The following is a 21,277-nucleotide window of genomic DNA, read 5'->3' on the forward strand; positions in this document are numbered from 1 at the left end:
CTCATTTTGAGTCAGAGAAAAATGTTCATGATATTAACAAATGCTTACCCTTCATTTTGTATTGTGAGGTCTCTTTCGATTTTCAAGTTTTGCAAACAACTCTCTTTAGCGAGACGCTCGAAGATTTCTTCTGCTTTTCTTTCATGTCGCTTGTAAAGGGAATGATACATCACAGGAGCATTGACGGTTGATAATACTTTGTTCAGGTGTTTTTCACCAATCCCACTTTCAAGTGTCCCTGTAAATGAAATATTCACTCAGTCAGAAACAGCTAAAAAATAAAATAAACAATTTTCTATCAAACAGAGCTAAGTCGTATCAATCACATTATTAGTATGTTTTTCCATTTACGTACCAATCACAATTTTAGTATTCACTGAATATGTCAGTTTGGAAGAATCTTCCGAATTCTCTATCTTTGATGTGTGTATTCGATATTTAGTTTTGCACTGGTGACACACAACGTGAAAGATACTGGCAAGTCCTCGTCTGATCTCTTCTATTGCAGACCGTAAAGATAAAGCGATGTCGCACGACTCGCACCACATCTCTTTTGCGAATAATTTTAAGTCAATAAACCGACGTCCACTTGACGCCAAGCTATTTTTATCAGCTTTTTGAGACAGAATAATAGACGAGTTGAGCACACAAGACAGAATGTAAAATAAGTTGTTTCATTTTTGAGGTTATGCGTAGTAATATTTTCATGATACGTACCTGATGATTGAACAAGCGACTTTTTCATTTTTTGATCGGATTGCTAATATGTTGTCGCCAATGTAATTTTCGTTTTTTTTTTTCAAATCTGCCTTTAAGCCATGCTTGATTATTATTTTCTTTATTTTCAGCCATGATATCATGAAAACGTTTTATGGAAGTCACCAACACCACTACACCATCGCGACGATGCCAAATACAGCTGTTTACATTCTAGTATATAGAAAAAACTATATAGAGTGCTTGACGATATAATCTAATACTATAGAGTCGTTGACGATATAATTTTTTTAGTTTTCACAAAATACTGTGCTATGAAATACTCAGGTATCGGTGATTATACTTCTTAAAGTCGATAACACGAATATTTAACATCAGCAAACGTAAACTCAAATAGCGATGAGTAAAATAATTTTGGGCTCTTTTTTGACTTCGAAGTCATGATCGATCATCCTTAAATTTAAAAAAATCCCATCAAAGGTATAGTAATTTGTCACTCTATGGTGGCAGAGACTTGAAAGAAAATTGATTCTTCTCAGACTTTCACTGTGGTATTATACACAAGATTCGACGTCGATTTTAGAACGGTACAAATTATCTTTAAATGTGTTAAAAGTACTTTTCTTGGCCATCATTATTCTTTTAATTAAAAATCAATGATAAAGAAACGAAATTGTACGGCAGAATCCGGTTGAAAAATTATTGAAATGCGATTTATTATCAGTTTAATATTCTCAATAAAAGTATAGGTTAGTTATTATACCGAATAGAATTTATTCTCTGGAAGAAATGAGAAGTAAAAATTCCAGTGAACGAAAGAAATTATTTCGACACTCGATATAAGTGATGTAGAAGACCGACGATCGTAAACAAACATGGAAACGATATGATAAAAAGACCGACGGTGTGAAGACAGACGACAGGACCAATCAGAAGTTTTCTCATCGGCGATTAGTTGAAGCCAATTTTTTCTCGACGGAGAATTGTTATGAAGGGCATCAAAAGGCCCTTGTATGTAGCAGTCAGTAGACGTATACAGATACGTCAAGTCCGTAAATGTGTCAGTAACTTTGGCATAATCTTGAGCTCGTGCAAAGTTTTTTCTCAGCAATTACGGCACCGATCGTGCTGATTTTAGGCGGAATCGAAAAAAAAATTATTAATTGGTCTCCAGTTCAATTTTCAAAACCTCAGATGACTAATGAGTTTCGTAATTGAACAAAATGACATGCCAATTTTACCTCCACCACCGCGATTCGTTTTATTCAGAGAAAGTATAGTCTCGGAAACGAATTCAAACGTACTGTGACGTGACATCTTGCTTCGCCACTCGTACGAATGGTGTCAACCAGTGGATCGGGTTTACGGCCCATTTTTGACGACTTTTCGACTCGTCGGGTGTTGATCGGAACGGTACTCATTACTGCGTAAATATAATTTTAAGTTCGAAAAACCGCCTACATTTCCGATTTGAGAGATTTTAGTTATTTTTAGCTACCTATTACCTACGTGGCCCTTCGTTGCATATTTTGAGTTAATTTGATGCTTATTTACAGTAAATTTTGTTGTCATTTTGGGATATTTGGAGTTGCCTCCGCCGCCTGGCTTCGCGAACCGTCTTTCATTTTGACGAGGCCTTGCTGTTGCTCGACCCGATCTCGTTCACGAGAGTCACCCTCCCACACCGTCTTCGAGTAACGAGGATCATTCTCGACCGCGGACGGCTGATTGTGAGAGGATACTCTGGCATAGGCCATTCGTTGAACACCACCCGTGCCTCTCCCGTTGTAACAACCGAGAGTTGCACCGTTCGCTACACCGTAAATTCGGGTGCCACGGTCCGTCCGATACGGCGCCTCGTCAGGTGAAATTCGGGGGAGTTTTCTGGGGTCGAGGTACTGTTATTGCCTGGTGGCTTATAGTCGTGGGCCCACCATGATTTCTAGACGTCCGAAGTCGTAAGGAAGACTTCCCCTCGGCCTTTCAGAGCTGCCCGTCGGATCCCCAAGAAGACAGGCACTCGAATCACGGTAATCCAGTCGGGAGGAGTGTTTCTCGTGGACGGGAGAGGTGAGAGTAACAGTAAAGTAAGTTATCGACGTGTCGCGCTTTCTAATTTGAATTACCACGAAAGCGTGGACTACAAGCCCGTGCTCTAGTTCACGCCTAGCGTGTGAGCGCTGCGGTTCGTGGGCCTAGTGGTGGGACATTGAGGCCCTTTGTCCTTTTCTCCATGTGCGAAGAGTGATCTTCTCGGTAAGTCCGTTACTCTTTCTCCTAGAATTCTTCGGTAGAGTTGAACATATCGTTTGTCGGGATTTAGTTCCGGTTTGTTTGAGTTTTGTTGCCTGGGGCATTTTCTTTTGGGGAGACATGTGCGACCAAGTATCGAGCGAGATTGTGGCCGATACTTCCTGTGTCACCATTTTCGTCTAGTTTATTCAGAGGCTCAACTCTATCAGAGGATTCGGTCTTAATTTGGTTCCATACAGTATTGTTTCATTTCGAGAAAATTATATCGACGATTATTCGTTCGAGTTTTGATGAAGCGCAGAGTATTACGCGCAGTAAAGTTCAAGTTATCCTTTTGTCTCTCTCTCCCTGCACGTGTCGAGGGTTCTAGCGAGCGCGCTCGCTGCACGATGTTTTCGCTGCATCTCTCTCGCTCTCATTGTCGCGTTCGGAATGTACGGCGGTTAGTGAAGACTTTATTTTTCGGTATTTTTCTTTGCTTTTACGATCGACGTATTTCCTGTTACCTTTTTCAAAATATTCTATTGTACAATTATGTTATTTTTCGTCGTCGATTGTATTTTCGCCCATTTTTTGCCTTTCGCGTCGCTATCGTGTATTGTTTAGGATCGTGGGACTCCGGCGTTACCTTTCGTGTGTTCGAAGTCCCCGTCGTCGCTATCTTTCTTGATCTTTGTCGCGGTGTTTTAGAGTATCTCGCGATAGAATTATTGGGTAGCGAATTACCGAGTGTTGATTACCTATTGCCTTTGCGCTACCTACGACACCCGGATAAGTTGCCTGGAATTGTTTCGCAGTGGTCACTTTGTTGCCTCCATACCGTAGTGGCCAATGCGTTACAATTTCCATCACCGCAGTTATCTATTACCTATTACGTGTAGTTATCTTGCGTACTCGGGTAGGTCGCTTGCGACGTTTTAGTTACCTGCCTGTAAGTAGAGCCAGCGCGATGGCGAATTAAAACTATTATTTTTCCGAATTATTATTCTGTTTGAATTTAATTGGCGCGATCTCATATGTTTCTCTTTGTATAATTTGTTTCCTCATCTAAATTTTTAATAAATGGCGAATACTGTTTTAAATCTTATATTTTGTTGGTGGCTATTTTTTTATGATTTGTAATTGCTACTTTGCCTCAAGGATCCCCCCCCCCCCCCCCCTCTACCTTTTGTATCTCAAATAAGCTGAGTAGTCGAACCGTCCTCGTGCGTTCTAAGCTCTAATTTTGCATTGCGTTACCATCACAAGAATCGACAAAATCAAGTCGATTAATTCGATGGTACTCTGTACCTGGCGCCCAGTTTATTCTCGTAGCGCGAGACGAGGTGAGTGAACTGAGAAGGAACAAATCGTACCTTCCCGGGAAAATCTTGTTACAGTACATAGAAGTGTAGTCTATAAGGATCTTTTGTGCCGACTTTAGTGGGAACCACGGTCTTACATACAGGTCTCAAAATGAAGGTAGTGGCTGTGGCTCCATCAACGTGTGCTCAATTATTTCACTTTGTGGCCGCCAGACTGGCGTTGGGATCGAGGGATGGATAATCAGAGCATGCACGATAATAATCTAATAAATAATCGACTAATTAATGACCTAATAAAAATAAATATTTTATATTGTTATAATTATTGAATTTTCTATAAATAAAAGTAGTCAATATGAATATTATTACGATTCAATTGGTATGAATGATACGTGCATGAAGATTCGAGGCGAAAGAGTATTTACGGGGGTTATAAATGAAAAACACATGTTGATTGAAGAAATACAGCGTTTATTTATTGGTTCACCGGTTTTGACATTTTTTTTTTATTAATAAATAATCGCGTACGATAAAATCTCTACACCACGGGACCACACATAGCTTGACCATTTTTGTTCATGCAAGGAATTATAGAACTTTAATAAATATCAAATTGCGGTATTGATTTGTCGCACCAGTATGACATTATATGACGCACTCGCCGACTTTAAGTTGTATGATTGTGTTTACAAATAGTTGCACGTTTTCATCCCTACCACATCCCTACCCACGTATATTCCTAGATTGCAGCGTCGCGCCATGGCTATATCAACTGATTGATACGCGGATAATAAGAGAACCACGCCACCCTGTAGAAAATTGACTTTGTTTCAAGACCTGTATATAAAACCGTAGGGACATGACCCCAGCGTTAGTTTCAAATGTGGTGGTGGCACGTTTCATTTTCACTCTTTAGGCTTATATGCTGTGGACATAGGGCATCCTTTTTACTCTCATAGCTGTTATGCGTTGAGAACATCATGGCGTCCGTTTCGCTCTTACAGCTTTCTGCATTGAGGGCAATTTTTTCCTTCTCACATTTTTTAAGATAAATTTTGTTTATGAAACTCTTAGGAAAAAATGTATTTATTTTTTTTAATTCTTTCAATTCGAACTGAGTATAAACTGTAATGAAGAAAAAAAATTAACCAGTGCAATAATCGAACTCGAGATTTCTAGTTGGAGTGCATTATGACCACGACGCTACGATGAGACTTGAAACTATATACCACAACATCTACTCTTAAATTGTAAATCAGCGCTTACTGTTTAAATTGAAATAACCGGAACAGAATTAATACGGACATATTGAAGTCTCTTTCAGGCTTTAAAGTATTATGTGAAACGTTTTTGCCTTGATCTGATAAAAAAAAAACATCAAAACAATGAGGGCTCGAACTCTCGACCCAATCCCATGACTCGCGCGGAAACACCACAATGACCGGTGTGACGTCACAGTGCTAACGTCACGCTGCCAAGCGACGGATTGGGTGTCAGATAGTTTCTCTTTAAGCCCTCCGTAAAAACTGGACTTCTATATACGTCTGAATTCGTTGATCTCAACATGGAGTTTTTTGACATCGAGAATTTGAAAAAAATTAAAAAAAAATTCTTATACATTGATAACTTATAATATAGAGATTATTGTAATGAAAAACAACAAAATTTTTTCTCTCAACATTTTGCCACGCATCTAATAATTTCCGAATCAAAGCAATTTCAAAAATCAGAATTTCGACTAAAATTGATTCTCAAAAATCTCCATCATAAATTCTAAAAAAATTCTAGCGAGTACGAAATGATCGCATACAGATTTTTACTCTTTTGATGATATCGTTAAAACTTCATAATTTTATCGTTACGCCATTTCTAAAAGCGCTATTTTTTCGAAAAAAATAAGATAACGCAATAAAATAAACCGCACGCAACTTTTGTAATGTAAGTTTTTATAACATTTTTTGTAAACGTTTTTGTAAGTAGTGTAAAACGCTTTGATATTTCTATAAAAGCTCGAACGAATAAATTAATCAATAGCTGCATTGCTTTGATTCTCCTGTTGAAAGACTACCTGATAGGTTCTATACACAACAGTGCAGAATCAATAGTATTCGTGTATTAATATACAAAGACTAAGGAAAACAATAAAAATAATGGAGTATGGTTAAGCTTTTGATATCGCATTAAGAGTGTTACAGCTATTCAGCGAACTACGCAAAAAGCAGAGTTTTGAAATAGTGAAGACAAATACATAAGCAAGGTACATAATAATGAGAAATCTTGAAATAGCTACTACTTTGATGTGATCCAGGCTGAATATGGTAGTGGGCGATTGAACAAAGCGGATGAAAGAATAAACGGCGGGGTGCGAGAATTGTTACCGATCCTTAGAAAAGAAACTTCCGGCCTAGTTTTGAGAAATCGTGACGGCTCCGTGTCTCATTTTTTTTATCTCGCACAGTAAGCCCCTGTTATACTTTATACCATACAAATAATGGCGCTGTGATATTATTATTTCTATAATGTTTTCAATATCAATCCTACTCGCAAATAGAGATAGGTGTATATTCAATTGCAATACCCGTCTACATTGAAAAAAAAACAAAAACAAATAACCCTCTTTCTCTCTCATTTTTGATAATTCCAGATGTAATATGAAGGCGCCGCACGGTACGATAATTCGCTGAACTGTTGAGAACTGAATTGTTCTCAGAATAGAATTAAGCTGAAGTATAGCGTAGTATAATTATTCAATCAAGACAATTAAAAACATCAGGTAAGAACAAGCCGTATCTAGCTATTTTATTATCATAATCTGAAAGAACGTTTGAGAGGTTATAATGAGCGAAAATTTTTTTATCTCACATAACTCCCGTTGAAAATTTTTAAAGAACCAGACCGGGATTGCAACAAAATTATGTTATAAATAAACGTAAAATCAAAAATTTTTACAAGGAGAAATTTCCCAATAGTAACATATATGTCCTATATAACAAATACTCGCGAATCGATTGCAATGAGGGTAAACTATCCCACATGGGTTTCAGAAAACTTACGAAACATTTTTTTTTATAGTCATATAAGAATTTTGAATCGAATTCATACAACTCGCACTGTTTCTCCGAAATTTTATCATTTAGATCGCTGTTGCTATTAATTTTCTCGTGCCATCAAAAACTGAAAGATGGTTGAACAATATATCACGCCAAAATCACTATATGTCTGGTTTTCGTAATACTGCATGTATGACACCACATACCACTATTTTTAATAAAATAAATCGATATTCAACACTTTATTACATGAAAAATATTTTTTTTTCACCACGCACTTCGTAATGTCGAAAATCTGTTTGTTATAACATCAAAAACTGACGGCTGACTGATAGCATTGTATATATAGGTATATATTCATAAACTTTATTCCGCTGGAACGATACAGCGAGTGTCCTGACCAATCACAACTCATTATTTCTGTAGCCGCGTTCCCGGGATCCGAGCTTCCATAAAAATGGGTTATAGCTGGCATCAAGAGGCCTTTGATGGTGTTCTGTTCAGACACGGTAAATCTATAAATGTGTTAGTAACTTTTGCATAATCTTGAGCCTGTGCAAAGTTTTTTCTCAGCATTTACGCTACTGATCGTGTTGGTTTCGTGCTCATTCGAAAGGGATTTTGAACATTAATCTCCAAACCAATTTTTGCTTTATAAAACATCTCCTCAGCTCAGCAATTTTCAAAAATGACATGCCAGTTTTTTCCCCACCAGCGCGAATCGTTTTATTTAGAGAAAGTATAACTCGGCGAGCCTCGTGCCAGCAGACGACAGGGCTGTCAATGTACTTGTCCCGAGACTCTATCGAGTCTCTTGATCACGGCCTACAACCCGCTTTCCATCGTGCTCTTTGGTTTCTAATTGACAAAATATATTAGGGTATAAGGAAAAAAATCGCCAAAGTCCAAGGACAAACCTGTGATGAAATATTTCCAGTACAATTTTGACGAACAATAGGTCTTTTTTCGTGGAAACCAAAGTTATCTCGGACCGCTACCCGCTTTCCACCGTCCTCTTGGGTTCCCGAAAAGCATAACATATGAAAGGACAAAGAAAAAAAATCGCCAAAATCTAAGGATATTCCTGTGACGAAATATTCCCATTACAATCTTGACGAAAAATAGATCTTTTTTCGTGAAAACCAACGTTATAAGCTGAAAATCATAAATAATTCATAGAAATTTAAACTAAAATTCAATAGTCATCGGAACATAAAGAAGGAACTTTTGAGAAAAAAGACGTGATATCAAACCATAAACTTTCCCTAGGAAAAAAAAGGTTGGGACAAGTACATGGACAGTCCCTCGTTTGCTGATAATTCCATCAATAAAAAAAACTTCAAATAAAATGTAAAATAGATTATTTTATAAAAAAAAAATGCAGAACAATTCGAAAAAAATTTCACAAATCTTGAGAAAACATTATTTAAAAAAAAACTAATCTGTATCTATTTTTTAAAGTGTCAAAAGAATCAAATAACAAGTAAAAATTAAAAAATGACGAGACATCAGAAAAAACAGTTTGCAACTTTCAATTTTCATCGTTATTCTATTTACATTGAAATTAAAGAAAATTCCAACAACTTTGCTGCAAAGTTTAAAGGAAGTACAGACTTATATACAATATCTTTTAAAATTTCCAAAAATTGAAGCGGTCGGACGATTTTTTGAAAAACTCATATTTTCGTAAAACTCAAAATGTCATAAAATTTGAACCACTCAACCGATATTCCCCAAATTCAATACCAACCTTCCTATTATGATAGTATATTTATAAGATAAAAATTATTAGTAAATCTCTAAATTTTCGAAAGTTAGAGCGTCGACACCCTTTTTATGAAAATTTCAAAACGTCGTCAGATTCGTAATTTTTTTACAAATTCTGACAAAATTTTCAGAGAGTGAAGAGCTTGTATAGATTAACATCTGTACATAACGGTAGCCCTGTATCTCAAACCTATTCCGAGTTATAAGCGTTTGAATTTTGCAATGTCATAACACACACACACACACACGCACACGCACACGCGCACGCACGCACGCACGCACGCGCGCACACATCCGGATATTTTCTCTAGATATGATTTTTCGATGTTTTGGATCATTTTGAACACATTGACATTGAAAACTGGAAATAAAAATTTTTCATCGTCCCAAAGCTTCCTTGATGAGGAAGCAAAACCGAAAAATCACGTTTGAAATCATTTTGGAAACCGATGCCTCATTCTTATTTGATTCGAACAGCTAAATAAATTTAAAAAGATTCCATCTACTTTACGTGCAGCATTAATAGTACATTACGATACGTGTGACTTAATGAGATCATGGCCACTATTTAAAAATCTGCAGAAAAATCGGATTTTTTTACACAGCATAGAAAAATGTCCGAAAATAACGGTAAAAAAAATTGAGGGGAGGTTACCGAACATTTAAGCAAGAAAATAAATATTAAAAATTGGACATCGTAGTGGCAGTAAATGGATCGTGATTTTTAAATCAAATTTAAGGGATCGTAAATGCTGGAAAAAAAAAAGTTAAATCATATGCGTATTCGTTGAACATTTATCTTGTTAATAGCGTTATAAAAATGTCAGGTCACCGAAACTTTAAGAATGAAATCATAAATTAACTACGATTATCGCTCAAGATGAGTCGTTGAAAACTAGGTTCGGTACGACATCGGCAACACCGCTCTATCAGCTGTTTATATATATGTATATCGACGTATATCGTGCTTAGTTGTGACGTGCTTACATTAGTGTATCGGTACTGTACAGGCGTGTATACTTTCTCGGTATAATCAATAGAAAAATGTTTTTTGTTCATATTTATACAAATATTGTGATAACAAAAATATTTGTAATCACAAATAATGACGTAACCTCAAATTCAAATAAATTATTGGTTATGTGTATCAAGTCATATGTGAGTGACAACCCATCAGTTTACCGTTGGCAAGGTAGATATATCTCTCCACCAACAACAAAGTTGCCAAATCAAAAAATTAACTAGTAAAATTTTTACTAATAATGATATTTTTTTTTATATAATTGATAATTACAACGAACTAATTGATTAGTTATATTAATTTTTAAATCTATAAATTTTGAGAGAATATACTAGCACCAATCCCTTATCATGACAAAAAATTCAGTTGTTCAACGCTCGTGTGGTGGGCATGATCTCATTAAGCTGCCTATTATTGCACGGCGTGAAGTTGGCGTCCGAGCGTATAGCGAGGGTGCTAAACGCCGTGCTATAATAGAGCAGCTTAATTCATACTATTTTATAGCCCGTATGATATAAAACCGCATTTTAGCCACGCTTTTGCGTTTTAGGTCATGCGGTGCTATAAAATTTATTATACCAATTCGAGGCCAAGTATTTTCTAGTTAATTGAAAAAAGTTACCATTTGAGTTACGTACAGCACTAAAATTTATGATATCAATCGAAGGATAAGTAATTTATGAGTAACTCCAAATTTCAACATTATGGAATTGTTCTATGAATCTTTTAAAGCACGACTGCTGTGGAAAAATTGGAGACAAGTACATTTATGTTTTATGCCACCTGGACAGTAGTCTCAGTGAAACCCCATGTGACACTCATGTAGTTCAAAACACAAATACACCATGATTTATGAGAAGTTGTTCGATCTATTCTCTCAAAACTTGCTTCAAATAGCCAATTCATTACTGGAGGTTATAAAAAAAACCATTCCAAACGTAATGAATAAAAAAAATGAATCTTCTAAATCTTGGTAATGTATGAAAAACGTTTGATTCAAAGAAACAAAACATTGTCAAATAAATGCAAAAGTGACGAGTACATCGGATGACGAATAAAAAAAATTCAAAACATAATGGTATTAAAAAAAAAAATTACGAAACCAACTGTAAATAATTTCAACAAAACAATTAGAATAGCTTTCACAAATCATGAAAAAACATTATATTAAAAAAAATACAAATCCGTAAATATATTGTAAAGGAAAACAATTCAAATATAACGGGAGAAATTCATTCCTACGGGAAGCATCCGGCACTTGAGAAAGTTCTAGTTAATCAAAAAAGTTACCATCTGCGTTATGTGCAGCACTAAAATTTACCATCAATCGGAGAATGAGTATTTTATTAGTATATAATCCACAATTGTTCACAATATGAAATTGTTCTGAGAAGCGTTCAAATCCAAAAAAAATCAGGATCCCCTGGTATTCACAATATTCGACGTCGATTTCGTATTGGTACAAATGATGTTTAAATATGTGCTAAAAGTACTTGTCCGGCCCATCACTTTTCATTCAAATAAAAATCAAACGAGACGTTAATTCATGCGTTATTTTTATGAAACTAGCATTAACGCTGGCGTTACATGCCCACTTGAATTTGGACATCATTCCACATATGCTCGGCGGCAACTATCTCTTCGCAAAAATTCGGGACAACGAATAAACAAAACCATTGCAACGGATAGAAGCTTTACATTTCGATATTTCAAAATTTTTTTCTTTAAGAAAGGGGGAATAGTAATTCACTGGGGAATCACTTTTAATCGAATTTCAAGACACTTTTTCATTTATTCACAATAATATCTCTTGTATATTACAGAAAAATTTGTTTGCATTTTTTCTATAATGAATGCAATTAAGTTAAAATATCTAGGAGGTCATTTTCTCAATTCCCTCTGTATGCATACATGTGATCTATCAGATCTAGAAGAGTCCTGATTTTTATTTAAATGAGCAATTTGAATGAAAAGTGATGGGCCGGACAAGTACTTTTAGCACATATTTAAACATCATTTGCACCGATACGAAATCGACGTCGAATATTGTGAATACCAGGGGATCCTGATTTTTTTTGGATTTGAACGCTTCTCAGAACAATTTCATATTGTGAAAAATTGTGGATAATATACTAATAAAATACTCATTCTCCGATTGATGTTATAAATTTTAGTGGTGCACATAACTCAGATGGCAACTTTTTTGATTAACTAGAACTTTCTCAAGTTCCGGATGCTTTCCGTAGGAATGAATTTCTCATGTTCTTTTTGAATTTTTTTTCCTTTACAATATATTTACGGATTTGTATTTTTTTTAATATAATGTTTTTTCTTGATTTGTGAAAGCCTTTCTTAATTGTTTTGTTGAAATTATATACGTAATTTTTATATATACGTAAAATATACGTAAAAATATATACGGTTTCGTAATTTTTTTTTCATACCATTATGTGTTGAATTTTTTTCATTCGTCATCCGATGTACTCGTCACTTTTGCATTTATTTGACAACGTTTTGTTCCTTTGAATCAAACGTTTTTCATACAATACCAAGATTTAGAAGATTCATTTTTTTATTGATTACGTTAGGAATGGTTTTTTTTATAACCTCCAGTAATGAATTGGCCATTTGAAGCAAGTTTCGAGAGAATAGATCGAACAACTTCTTATAAATCATCGTGCATTTGTGTTTTGAACTACACGAGTGTCACATGGGGTTTCACTGAGACTACTGTCCAGGTGGCATAAAACATAAATGTACTTGTCTCCAATTTTTCTACAGCATTCGTGCTGTTATTTATGATTTAATTTGACTACTTTTTGTGCACTGTGAACTTGAAAAAATTTTACAGAATATTGGAAAATCAAATTCTTCATGTTAGGGAACAATATAGATAATATTCTGTTATTGTTAATTCATTTTTTGTTCGTTCCAAGGAATGCACACTACATGAGTAACATATGTAGGGTTTATTCACTAAGACTACCGTTCAGATGTAATCATTATCACCCATCAGAGTGTACTAGCGAAAAGACATTTATTGAATAAATTTTTAATTAAAATTATTCCCCGTCTCGTTGAAAGAGATATTGAAAAAAAGGGAACAAAAATTTTTTAATTAAATTACGGCTAATTTATTTAAAAACTCAAAAAATCGCAACGAATTATAAATTTCAATGTCGTTAAATAACGACAGGATTTCAACGACTAAGGCATTAGAATCTTTTTTTCAGACAACGCGATATTGATAGATTGGAATAATTAAATCTAACATAAGGTGGTCATCCCGTATGGCAGCCAGATTTTGTGGGTTATTTTCGCAATTTTATAGCGGCAAGGAAAAAAAATATAACCTTTTGAAATTTGAAGTGTTTATTCAATGGTATTTCAACTCTATGGTAGGATTTTTTAACTCTGATATCTCTGGTAGATTCGGTGTAAAGCTACTCCACAGGAACATGTTTCTTCATAGTCTCAACGATTCTGGGGGATCGGTTTATCTAAGATCAAAAAACCAAGGAGCGTATTGATTAGTAAAGCAGTGGTTATCACCTGAATTAAAATCATACAAAAATATTAAAAATTTCTGTATGATTTTAGTTCAGGCGATAGCCACTGTTTTACAAATCAAAACGCTCCTTGGTTTTTTGATCGCAGATAAACGGAACCCCCGGGAATCGTGGAGATCATGGAGAAACATATGGGATCCGGTGGACTAATTTTACACCGAATTAATCCGAGACATCAGAGTTCAAAAATTCTGTAATAAAGTTTAAATACCAATGAACAATTTCTTTAAATTTCAAGTCTATGTTTTTTCTCGCCGCGAAAAAATCACGAAAAAACCCCAAAAAATGCGCTTGCCACACGGGGTGACAAGGCGAATCAGTTTTTTTAAAAATAAAAATCGTTTCTTTAGACATCCAAGTTGTTTCAGGTATTTACATACACACACGTACACACACGCGGACATATTTTATTTCGAATTCAAATTTTACTTTGTTGGAATTGAAATGGAAACTCTCCGTGATTATCAATTTAGTATTTTTCATGAATAAAAAAAAAATCCACCAAAAAACGAAAAAATACGGATTTCCTTAGTTTCGATTTGCCAATAGAAATTTTTTAATCAAGCACTTTCGAATAGTTTATCATGCGTTTACAGGCAATGCGATTATACTTCTGTTCTATATTGTTGTAGTCCCTTGCTCTCCTTCGTCATTGCTGTTTTGGGTTATTTTATTATAAATTGTCCAATAACAAACATCGACAAGTTTGATGATACAATCAGAGAGAGAGAGAGAGAGAGAGAGAGAGAGAGAGAGAGAGAGAGAGAGAGAGAGAGAGAGAGAGAGAGAGAGAGAGAGAGAGAGAGAGAGAGAGAGCTGATGAGAAAGAGCGAAGGCATGGATTTTTTTTTCTAATGTTTCAGAATCCGGATTACATCTCAAGATATATATAGAGAAAATCTGTAACCTTTCTAAATATTTTATACCATCAATCCGTATGTTGTTGACAATTTTCGGTTTATTTTCCATCACATAACACTCTTGGTTTCCTCGGCCTTTATTTCTCTTTTATTCTTCTTCCCTTTTTTCTCACCACTTTCATTAAAATATTGTCCTGTTTTTATCGATTTTCTACAGAACCGGAAAAACTGGAACAGTGTCGATGAATTGTCACTTTCGCGACCTTTATAACCTCATCATTTATTAGCATAAACAACACACCATACGTCATACATCACGAAAATATATAGGTATATACTTGTATTATGGCACCAGATTTGTCACTAAATAAAAAACAAATAAACATCAAAAATGTATGCGAAAATCCGACCCATTTTTTGATGCTATTAAAAAATACATAATTAATATCTCTTAAATGCGTTGAGCTATAGAGATCGAAGAGGTCGCAAACGAAAGACAAAAAAAATAAAAAATACGTCAACTTATAGTATTCTCTGAAGTACTATAATTATTTAATTATTAAAGAAACAAATTTTGAAAATTTTCGAAAACAATTGGAAACGCTATCGCTCCTGTAAAGACTCTCTGGCAGCGACTCGTCATAACATAAATGTACTTGTCTGGATCCAAAAAAATCTCTGGCAGCGACTCGTCATAACATATTCTAAGAAGCTTTTAAATCCAAAAAAATCACATGCAAGCTAGTCATTTCTTACTCTATGGTGGCAGAGACTTATAAGAAAATCGATTCTTTTCAGACTTTCAGGAGCTTCTGATATTATTCATAATATTCGACGTCGATTGGATCGATACAAATTATGTTTAAATATGAGTTAAAAGTACTTGTCCGGCCCATCACTTTCCATTAAAATTGTTTATTCAAATAAAAATCACGGCTTTTCTAGAACTGGTGGAGCACAAATATTCATGCAGAGAGAATTTAGAGAGTTATCTTCAAGTAATATTCCCTTAACTGCACTAATTTAATAAGAATGGAAACGAATTGTCCTGTAATATACAAGGGATGTTATTGTGTATCGATAAATAAAAAACACTTTGCACATTAAATATGTTCAATCTTCCAAAATAACTCCCCAGTTTGTATTGCCCTGACGGCAATTTTTACTTCTCACTTCTTCCAGCGAATGAATTTCATTCGGCATAACTAACTTATACTATTATTAAGAACATTAAACTAATAATAAATCGCATTTCAATAAATTTTCAACCGGATGCTACCGTACAATTTGGTTTTTTTATGATTGATTTTTATTTGAATGAATAGTGATGGGCCGGACGAGTACTTTTAACTCATATTTAAACATAATTTCTATCGATCCAATCGACGTCGAATATTGTGAATAATATCAGAAGCTCCTGAAAGCCTGAAAAGATCCGATTTTCTTATAAGTCTCTGCCATCATAGAGAAAGAAATGACTAGCTTGCATGTGATTTTTTTGGATTTAAAAGCTTCTTAGAACAATTTAATAATGTCAAAATTTGGAGTTACTAATAAAATACTTGTCCACCGATCGATATTATAAATTTTACTGCTGCCCGTAATTCAAGTGGTAACTTTTTTCAATTCATTAGAAAATACTTGGCCTCGAATGGATATAATAAATTTTAATGCTGTACGTAGATTAGATGGAATTTTTTTCAATTGATTTAACTGTTCGAATGAAATAAGAAGGCATCGGTTTCCAAAATGATTTCAAGAGCGATTTTTCGGTTTTTCATTTTTTACTTGTTCTTTGATACTTTTGACACATTAAAAAATAGATACAGATTAGTTGTTTTTTTGAAATAATGTTTTCTCCAGATTTGTGAAATTTTTTTCGAATTGTTTTGTATGTTTTTTTCTAAAATAATTATTTTTACATTTTTTTTAAATTTTTTAAAAGATCTTTTTATGGTTAGAGGTATCAGCAAACGAGGGACCATTAATGTACTTGTCCCAACCGTTTTTTCCTAGGGTCTTTCTCTGCTAAAAATTTTTAAAAATGTTAAAAACTGTAAAAAATTTAAGAATGGCTAAATCGAGTATCCCGCGAAAGACTTTCCCTCACATATGAATATTAGGGTGATCGTTAATTTGGGTTTGAGCGCTGTAAGCGCTAAGATCGCCTTCAACGCTTACAGTGGTAAATCGAAAACACTTGGTTACGGATGCAAATGCACCCGTAACCGAGGTGCATTGAATTAAAATCATAATAAAAAAAAAATTCATGAGTTTTTGAGGGGTACTCCGTTTTGTCTCGGAATTTTTTTTTTTTGGAAAATTGAAAAGAATTCTAGTACATTTCTTAGATTTTGGGAGTAAAAAATAGACAGCGCTTCCCAAACTTCTGAAAAGTTCAATATTTCCTTAGGTATCCCGTTTTTCCCCGGTCTTCCTTATAATTCAAAATTCCAAAATGAATTCATGAAACAACAGTGCAGTTTAAATGTTTTTTTTTTTTCATCACAGCTGTGAGCTTTTCACAAATGCTTTTTCCGAGACCTGAATGCAATCTGAATAAATAGTGTGGAGAACAGGACCTTGGAAAATTTGAGGTTAATATGGAAAATAGACATCTGGAGTTCAAAAAACAACAAAAAATGATTATAGAAGGTCTCCGTTAATAGTAAACTCTTCAGCCTGACTTAATAGCATTACTACAATTCATTTACCGTTCCATTTTGATTTTGTTTTCCCCGTTCATGCTTCCTGAGTGACTCGAAACAAACTTGTGTCAAACTCGTAAAATGTAACACGATTTCTATACGATGGAGAAAACGTAAGAGAGGGTCACGAAATGATGGAAAAACTATCAAGTCTCCTGCACAATCAATTAGTTTTTTCTGTATCTTTTTCACTTTTTTAGCCCTCAATTGAGCGGGTTTCCATCTTATTTATAACCTTCACGTTACATGCACCATCTCTTTTCTTCTCGGGTGATCCATTAACCTACTTGTATCGATATTTTTAAATTTCATTCAATTTTTCTAAGTTTACGTTCACAATACCTGTTTTTTTTATTTTAGATTGCTAATTTATTATTTTTTAATTATGATCATAACATCGTCAACGATATTGATTTTATTTCTATAAGAATCTTAGGTTGAAATGCGGACTATCTTAGAGTTAATATTAAGAGTTCAAATTTTCAGGGAATTATGTTTTATCAATTTAGAAGCTACTGATCAATGGGAGCAAAGAAATTCATAAACACTCCTGTTAAGGACCACCCTAATGAGGCAATGTTTCTAATTTTTTTTTGAGGCTGTTTTACGGAGTTTTCAGTACAGCTACATTGAGTTGAAAATATATTTACCATCGAAATAGCAGTATTTTTTTTGCAAAATGGAATCATATGTTATACAAAACATTTTCATAACTATTTTCAATTAGGTTGGACCAGATTTAAAGCTCGTCTAACATAGCTTTTATTTTATTAAATGATAATAAATTTTTTGAAAAATGGAATCATGTGCAATATAAAGTATTTTTAAGTCGCTTTTCTCACTTAAAATTATTTTATTTTTAAAAAGAGCACCTGTAAAAACTTTTTGAAAGTGGAAAAATTACGTCAAGTATTAAGAAGTCGCAACTTTGTTTATAAATATGTTTATTATATTTTTTCCTCTTATTATTTATTCTGTTTCTTTACAAATATATAATTATACCAATTCAATCAAGTCAAGTACTAGTGATATGTGTTTTAAAAATTTAGAAAAAAAATTCAAGCTCTTGAACCAAAAAACTTGGCATGCACGGTTTTTGCGAAATCCAATGGATCTGCTCATATACTACCAAGAATATCATATACTGCCATATAAAAAAAATTGAAACGGCATACTGCTGAACGAACTCACATGGTATCGTTTTCTCCTTCACACGATATAATCAATCATTATAAACTTATATTAATTTTACAGTTGTTGCGAACGAACTATTTCGACTGGAACTCTAGTTCCAGTTGACTTTTAGATATGGAGGTTTGTGAAAAGCTACAGTCTCGAAATACTGTATCCTGAGATGTCTCATGCGTTAATTCGGTTCAATATTCAAGATACAAGAGTACGATACCTATATTTTTTTTATTTTCAATTGGGTAAACACTCAGTGAATGTACAATACAATGTTTAACGATGTACGGTACAAAAGTCTAAATAATTAGAAATTGATCAAATTTGGTGATAATGTTCTTCAACATCAAGTACGAAAACACAATTTTTTTTTTAATTTTCTTCTGCTTAGTTATCGAGTAATTATGCATTAAAGCAAATTTTTTATGCCCGGAATGTATACCTATATATATGGAAACGCTATGCTTATACACGTGAACTTTAGTGATCAATTACTCGATAATTGTACAGAAGAAAAATCTTAAAAAATTTGTATTGTCAAATTTGGCACTAAAGAATATGTTCACCAAATTTTATAAAATTCTGATCATTTTGAAATTTTTTATGTTTTTAGCATGGTTTAGCATGCTGTAAGTCTGTATCAAATATCCTTAATACACATCAATTTATATTTTCTGCTCATGATGAATATACGCAAATCGAGCAACGTGACCGGTGTAGATAACTGTCATCGAATGAAGTGCGGTGTGCGAGACGGTCGTTTTCGCAGACTGATTTCGCAAAGGATACGAATGGAAAATTGAAGAAGCTCGACGATTGAGTAAACAAAATTTTAAAAATGGAAGCGAGTCGAGTGAAATAAATGGGGAAGCTTGAATTTACAGATTTCATTTTGGTATAAATAAACAAAAGGTAGAATTCTTACCGTCATTATGATAATTAACTCTTGCTCATTAGCTATGAATCTAGTAATCAACATTTTTCAAAATATTTAAGCTTATCATTATCACCATCGTCACCATCATCAGCCCACGCAGAACGCACCCCCCCCCCCCCCCCCACACACACACACACATACACACACACACACACGCGCGCGCGCGCGCGCAAGAGAGGGAGAGAGAAGGAGAGAGAGAGAGAGAGAGAGAGAGAGAGACGGACACGCACACGCGTGGACGGATGAACGAATGTGTCTTTTCAAAGAGTACCGGATATTAGCTATAAATTGATAAACGTGACCAGCCAAGATCAATGAAAACGTATGACAATTTTTATCAATGACGGAAATATGGAAAGCCTGCCATACGTTATAAATAATTAAAATTCAACTATTCACAAGATTTTGTGATGTTCTTGTCGTTAGAGCACGTTCCTTTTGATTTCGGTACATGTGAAAGGAGATTATATTTGGTTTCCCTTTCCTTTCAGTTTCCTATTTTATTGAGTATCACAGTAATTCAAGAGGGAAAGAAATAGTTATGACCGATGCACAAGTGAGTATACGTGAGCGAAGGAATACACTATAGGATAGCAGCGGCAACGTCCTGTTGCGCGTCCGACTGTTTCGATTCGCGTCTCACTCACTGGTCTGACCTGAACGGAGTCGCACCACTAACTGAACTGGCTAGTACAACGAACAGAGCACATCTAGCCGAGTCAGCGAGCAGTCCAACCTCCGCCCTCCAACCCCTATACTGGTGCCGTATTCTCTAACTTGTTATGAGCCGGAACGTTATGGTAACGATAGGGACTCCTGTGTTAAAACTGTCGCTATGAGTGCATAACAGTATAATGAGTTAGAGAATTCCACTACTGAACCATTAGCGCACATAGTGTCATACTAGCTCTCATACACACATGAACTACACTGACGAAACAGTTCACGGGATGTGCTTTTCTCAACATTGGCGCCATCTCGCAACACCCCGAGCATCAAGAGACCCGGTGGAGTCTCGGGACAAGTACATTGACAGCCTTGTCGACTGCTGGCTCGTGGCTCACCAAAACTATACTTACTCTGAATGAAACGATTCGCGGTTACATCGTCTGTATGAATTCGTTCATTCACGGTTGCGTGATATTAAAAAAAAAATAAAAATTGGGAAAATGGTGTGAATTGTATTTTAATAATTCGTAATAAAAGTGTTTTGAGAGTTTCGGGAAAACAGTGCAGGCCGTTTATTGCAATGATAATCGGGTTCGCGAGTGTTTATTGTAATATGATAAACAGAGTGTGGATTTGCAAGTTTTTAAAGTTATTTCAAAGTTTACTGGAATGTGATGAGCATTTGACTCATATGAAAAAAATATACGAATGATTGTTATATCTGTATTTGATTACTCCATTGCAGAAAAAAAATCGTTCGTTAACTTATAAGACCAAATGTTCTTTTCAAGCAGCAATTATGTTTTGTAATCATTAAAGCATATCACGCCTCGATGTTTGGATATTCGTAAATAAAAATAAATACCTAAGAACTTTTATCAGAATAAATGTGTTTAATTCTATTTTTATTGTGTTCTTCATTATTCTCATACAATTTGTCATTGATTCCTTCTTCTGTTTGAGTGTAACCTCCAGTCCTTTTTTTTTATTTTCAGTTTGTAGTGGATCCATCCCAAGGCGTGTCAATTACTTAAACATTCCCTCGCATTCATGGAGGCAACATCACTCGAAAATAGCTTGAGAGGAGTAGGTGGTTGTTTTTTATACATACAAATTTTAAGAAAATCTTTGTGCCAAACATATGCCCAACTATTCACTTTTTACTAGGATTGTTACGAGATAAATTTAAAAAATGTTTCGAAAAGTCTTCAGGTGCTTTCTTTCCGTGGATATTAAA

At 34.7% G+C, this 21,277-nt stretch overlaps 2 protein-coding genes across 12 annotated transcripts in view; one reads left to right on the forward strand and one right to left on the reverse strand.

Moving 5' to 3' along the window:
• Syt7 (Synaptotagmin 7) overlaps positions 1 to 21,277 on the reverse strand; it is a 620,424-nt gene that overhangs the window by 376,001 nt on the left and 223,146 nt on the right. The window contains exons 1-3 of one of the 7 annotated variants that reach the window (XM_043430279.1): positions 718 to 1,093; positions 356 to 613; positions 49 to 238 (exon numbers count right to left, since the gene is read on the reverse strand). The exons of 4 other annotated variants lie outside the window; for them this stretch is intronic. In XM_043430279.1, coding sequence (XP_043286214.1) covers positions 49 to 238; positions 356 to 613; positions 718 to 745 — 476 coding nt within the window. In that variant the 5' untranslated portion in view covers positions 746 to 1,093. Of the gene's footprint in view, positions 1 to 48; positions 239 to 355; positions 614 to 717; positions 1,094 to 19,359; positions 19,453 to 19,770; positions 20,445 to 21,277 lie in introns of those variants that run through there. 2 more of the 7 variants (XM_043430281.1, XM_043430282.1) reach the window with 2 other exon arrangements.
• Positions 1 to 21,277, forward strand: part of LOC122417049 (uncharacterized) — a 118,687-nt gene that overhangs the window by 24,366 nt on the left and 73,044 nt on the right. Inside the window, exons 1-2 of one of the 5 annotated variants that reach the window (XR_006262219.1) lie at positions 6,923 to 7,047; positions 21,036 to 21,126. The exons of 1 other annotated variant lie outside the window; for it this stretch is intronic. The gene's annotated coding sequence lies outside the window, so the exon portion shown is untranslated. Of the gene's footprint in view, positions 1 to 6,918; positions 7,048 to 21,035; positions 21,127 to 21,277 lie in introns of those variants that run through there. 3 more of the 5 variants (XR_006262218.1, XM_043430292.1, XM_043430293.1) reach the window with 3 other exon arrangements.

Source organism: Venturia canescens, chromosome 10 (assembly GCF_019457755.1).
Source record: "Venturia canescens isolate UGA chromosome 10, ASM1945775v1, whole genome shotgun sequence".
In the NCBI taxonomy this organism is placed as follows: domain Eukaryota; kingdom Metazoa; phylum Arthropoda; class Insecta; order Hymenoptera; family Ichneumonidae; genus Venturia; species Venturia canescens.